The sequence below is a fragment of the Coffea eugenioides genome, chromosome 6 (genome assembly GCF_003713205.1).
Source record: "Coffea eugenioides isolate CCC68of chromosome 6, Ceug_1.0, whole genome shotgun sequence".
Taxonomy (NCBI): Eukaryota; Viridiplantae; Streptophyta; class Magnoliopsida; order Gentianales; family Rubiaceae; genus Coffea; species Coffea eugenioides.
The window spans coordinates 10,932,160-10,936,819 of record NC_040040.1 but is presented as its reverse complement, the minus strand read 5'-3'; the positions used below and the strand labels follow the sequence as shown (position 1 = coordinate 10,936,819).

At 41.1% G+C, this 4,660-nt stretch overlaps 1 protein-coding gene across 1 annotated transcript; it reads left to right on the top strand.

Annotated features, from left to right (window-relative positions):
* The first annotated feature begins 1,022 nt into the window (after nucleotides 1–1,022).
* LOC113773535 (late blight resistance protein R1-A-like) lies at nucleotides 1,023–4,352 on the top strand. The gene has a single exon (XM_027318174.1). The coding sequence runs from the start codon at nucleotides 1,023–1,025 to the stop codon at nucleotides 4,350–4,352; it is 3,330 nt and encodes a 1,109-aa protein (XP_027173975.1).
* Nucleotides 4,353–4,660: the final 308 nt, after the last annotated feature.

Genomic DNA, 4,660 nt, shown 5'->3' with positions numbered 1-4,660 from the left:
CCCAGTTACATTAAAAAATAAAAATAAAAAAAGAAACAAAACTAACGAGCAAAACTTCAATAAATCTAGAATTGGTAGGACCGCAAATATTTTCACTTTCCAAAATTTTGAAGAAGTTGGGACCTTATTTCTCTATGTTGGGTTTCATTAAAAATTTTATAGAGTTTTTTTTTTAATACTGTAAGCGGAAGGATCCAAAATCCCAACCTGTTAAATTTTTCCTCTCACAACGATGTGTCCTCCAAATGCGGGCATGTTATTAGTCCTTAATTTTCACTTTTCTTTGTCCGACACGGAACGGCACCGCTTTGTGGGCCCCAACTAAAAACCATGTCGCGGCCATTACTGCAATCTAATCTTGGCCGTGAAATTGTTTGAAATGGAAAGTGCCTCTCGGGGTGTCTCTTGCATAGATGCTACTCCATTAGAAGAATTTCTCGTTTACACAGACAGACCAGTCTGATAGACAGATCTTGGTATGCTTGCTCAAGTAAGAGATCAAAATTCTGGAGCTGGAGATGGGTATTCCCGGCTGGGATGTCATAGATTTTTTCTTGCATAAGTTACCGATTGGTGGTGCATTCGTACGTGAAAGCATCTCGGATTGGAAGCTTTTGAGGTTAATTTGGGAAGCAACTCACAAGCTGATGAGAGATGAACATGCAGAGCGGGTGCTGCTTAATATGGGATTCAAGATCGAAGCTGCAGCCCAGGAGATTGACCGGGAACTGATACTTACAGACAACAACGACAACAACAAGATGAAGCTGTCCCACTCCCTGGTGGACGACGAAATTCTCCAAGATTATTACAAGAAAGCCTGCAATGTGATCGAAGAGATCGGAGAAGCAGTTGAACACCTTTTGGTTTTATCCGGGAGGTCGTCGTGCCAACTGCAATCACCATCTGATGTTTCTTTTTGGTTAAAATTTTTAGCCACTCTAGCCGGGATTGTGGCGAGTATGCGGTAGGCCGAGCCAGTCGATGCCCTGGTGGCAGAGCTACGCTTGATCCGGAATTACATGGAAGATGTATTCAGGGATCTCGACTTCCCAGCAGCAGCAGCAGCAGGAGCAAGTGGTGATGATGTAAATATTATCAATGATTTCGTGACTCGTGTTGCATCTGTGGTGGTACGCATTGCAATCCACGCTTTTAAGTACCAGATTTACTGCAGAAAAACGAACGACCGAATCAAAGAGGAAGAAAGGATTAAGCTAATGAAACCTCTAGTGGATTTGCAACATGAGATCGATCCTACTAATCCCAGATTCATGGAGTTCCATCTCCATTTCCTTGTATCTCTCCATAAAATTGGAGGAGTTAAGCCCGATTTTTGCTTTCGTTATTGCAATTACGTTGCCCCTAGAGTGAGGGTCGGAGATCTTGGAGGCAACTATTATCTAGTGATCCATGAGCTGTTAAAGCTTTTAGTCTTCACCAAACTGGAGGAGAAGGAGGACGATCAGACGATGCCAATTTTCTTTGCAGAATTTCATACGGTGCTCATGGAGACGGGATCTCTCAAACTGAGGCGGCAAAATGTTGAGCCTAGACTTTCCGAGCTGCGAATAAATGTTGGTCTTCTCCAGACGGAGCTTTTCCACAAGGGGATGCTTCACCGTAACATTCAAGGGAGCACTTTCCAAATTAAAGATCTACTCAATCGTGCTAAAGATGATGTTTATTGGATGACAAAAGAATTGATAAAATGTTTGGAAAAACATCCGCATGGAAAGGCAGAATATGAGGCAGAATATGGGAATAAGACTGCGGCTCTCATTCAACAAATGGACCACAAGGTAGCATCTCTCCATCAGTTATTTGAGGCCAAGAAGATAACAGAACCCACGGTGAGGAACTCAATTCTCCTATTGCTTCTTAACATTGTTGCTTTCAAAGCAGAAGCATTATTTAAGAAGTTATCACTTGAGAATAGTAGGGCAGCAAATTCCATGGCTTATCGAACAGATCAAATTGCACTACTCGCGCGGTTTAATCTTTTCACACTTCTCTGCAACCAGCTAAAGAAGGAGACACAGGACATGGACGTGATCTTCCCACAAACTGAAACTTTTGATGCAGGGATGACAGGACCCATCATCAATATGATCACGTCATCTTCACAGCTGCTAGACAAGCAGAATCATATCAGGACTGAGCTTAGAGAGCTAAGTCCCCAATTTCCATTTTCTGATATTCCCAAGACTTGCATGCCAGGGTTCATTGATTTCCTCGTCAGAAACCTAAAGGAGCTGCTGAAATATGATCCTGCATCAATTGAACAAGTCAGGAATTACATAAAAGAGATTCATCTACATTTCGAGTCATTGGGTTCCTTTCTCATGAAAGTTTCGGAGTCGGGTATTGAGGACAATCCAGAAATGAAAGATCTTGTTGTTTATGTTGCCAATATGGCATATAAAATTGAATATGTTATTGACTCAATTGAGGTTGATGCTCAATGGCAGCACTTCTTTTTGGTTTATGATCTGCTAGAGGAGTTAAGGATTGTTAATAAGCAAGCCTCTAATATTCAGTTGACAACCTCAGATGCCAGAGTCCTAAGTAGCAAACACATCATCCAGGTTCCACCCAACATGATATCACGGGCAGCAAGCAATGAAATGGTGGTCGATCTGAGAGATGAAGAACAATATGCGATTGATCTGCTCATCAAAGGATCCCCACGGCGTGGCATTGTTTCCATTATTGGAATGCCTGGTATTGGCAAGACAACTCTGGCTTGGAAAGTGTTTAACCATCCATATGTTATGGATCACTTTCATTGTCATGCATGGTGTACTGTTTCACACATATATGAGAAAAGAGAACTGTTGCTGGAGATTTTACGTGGCATTCTCGGGCTTACGGATGAAATTCGTCTAATGACTAACGAAGATCTCCAATTAAAATTGCATCAGTGCTTACTAAGAAACAGGTTTCTCATTGTTATGGATGACGTGTGGGATGCTGGAGTTTGGAATGAGTTAAGAAATTCACTCCCAGAGGACGCTAATGGAACCAGAATTTTGATTACGAGCCGCCTTCGTGATGTGGCCTTACAAATTGAACCAGATAGTGATCCTCATTCTCTACGCTTACTTTCTGAAGATGAAAGTTGGAACTTGTTAGTAGGGAAAGTATTCCATGGTGAAGGCTGTCCTGAAGAATTGTCGCTAGTTGGTAAGGAAATTGCCAAAAAGTGTAAAGGATTGCCTCTTGCTGTTGTTGCAATATCTGGTCTCCTCCAAAGGATAGAAAAGAGCTCAGAATCGTGGGGCAAAATTGCAAAAAGCTTGATTGCTGAAGTTATGGAAGATCCAAAAGCTCGGTGCATGGAAATCTTTGAATTGAGTTACAAACACTTACCGGGATATCTAAAACCGTGCTTTCTTTATTTGGGAGTTTTCCTTGAAGACAAGGATATTCCTGTTAGCAAGTTGATACGGTTTTGGCTTGCTGAAGGTTTCATTCATGACTCTGAGTTGAAGAGCTTAGAAGGTATTGCGGAGGGTTACTTGATGGAGTTGATTAGCAGAAGCCTGGTGGAAGTCTCCAAAAGAAGATCCAACGGAACGGTCAAATCATGTCGCTTGCATGATCTGTTACGTGATTTTTGTCAGTTAAAAGCCAAAGAAGAGAACTTTTTCAAGTTAATAACCAGGTCTGATGAGCCATATGCTTCTTTTCCCAGCTCAGATTTTGGTTTTGAATTCGATTTTGGCCATTATTCTGATCGCGTAACATATGAATCCTATCGGTTGTGCATATTTTTGAAGCGAGTTCATTTTTTTGAATCAGTACCTTTTGGGCTGGGCACCCGTTCTATAATATTCTTTCCCTCAACTGATTCAGAGCCTAGATGTCCTTATGACATCTCACTCATTTGTCATAACTTCAAACTTCTGCGCACGTTGGATTTTGAATTGATCAACATTGGTATTACCTTTCCTGTTGAAATAGGACTATTGGTTCATTTGAGATATTTGGCGGTTAGTGGGTATATGCATTCTATTCCACAATCCATAGCCAATCTCCGAAAATTGGAAACTTTTGTGGTGAAGGGGTTACGTGGTCAAGTTGTCTTACCAGACAATATGTGGAGCATGGCAAGGTTGAGGCATCTCCATGTGAACATGCATGTTGTTTTCAAGTTGGGTGATAAAGAGTTTGGCGGCTGCTGTGAGTTGGGAAATTTGGTTAGCTTTTCACGTCTCTCTCTTTCTTGTGGTGAAGATACAAAGAACATAGTGAAGAGGTTGCCAAATCTTTGTAAACTGAAATGCATATTTGGCAGGTCGTCAGCCTGCGCAATAATAATAATAAAAATGGAACCTAGCTACCACTAAAAGCCGTCAATAATTAATCCTAGGTACTGGAGCAGGGACTCAAGGTGTGCAATGGGTTACTTGATTCACCCTGTTCCCGAAGAGTTTGCTTAACCCGATATACCAGAATTAATTAATTGACAAAAATTATTAAATAGTAGACAGTAGCAAGTAGGGTCGTCTCCTCAGGGACTGGAGATATCTGTCTCTTTCAAAGTCCAATTGATAAAGGGGAATTTCACCGGAATGCAACTAAAAGCAATTAAACAATTTAACTAAAAATGAATAAATAACTAGCGCAAATATAGCAGGAATTTAATCAGGAATAA

Excerpts from the sequence above, each read along its gene's own strand:
- LOC113773535 (XM_027318174.1), top strand. The coding sequence starts at position 1,023 with ATGGAAGATGTATTCAGGGATCTCGACTTCCCAGCAGCAGCAGCAGCA.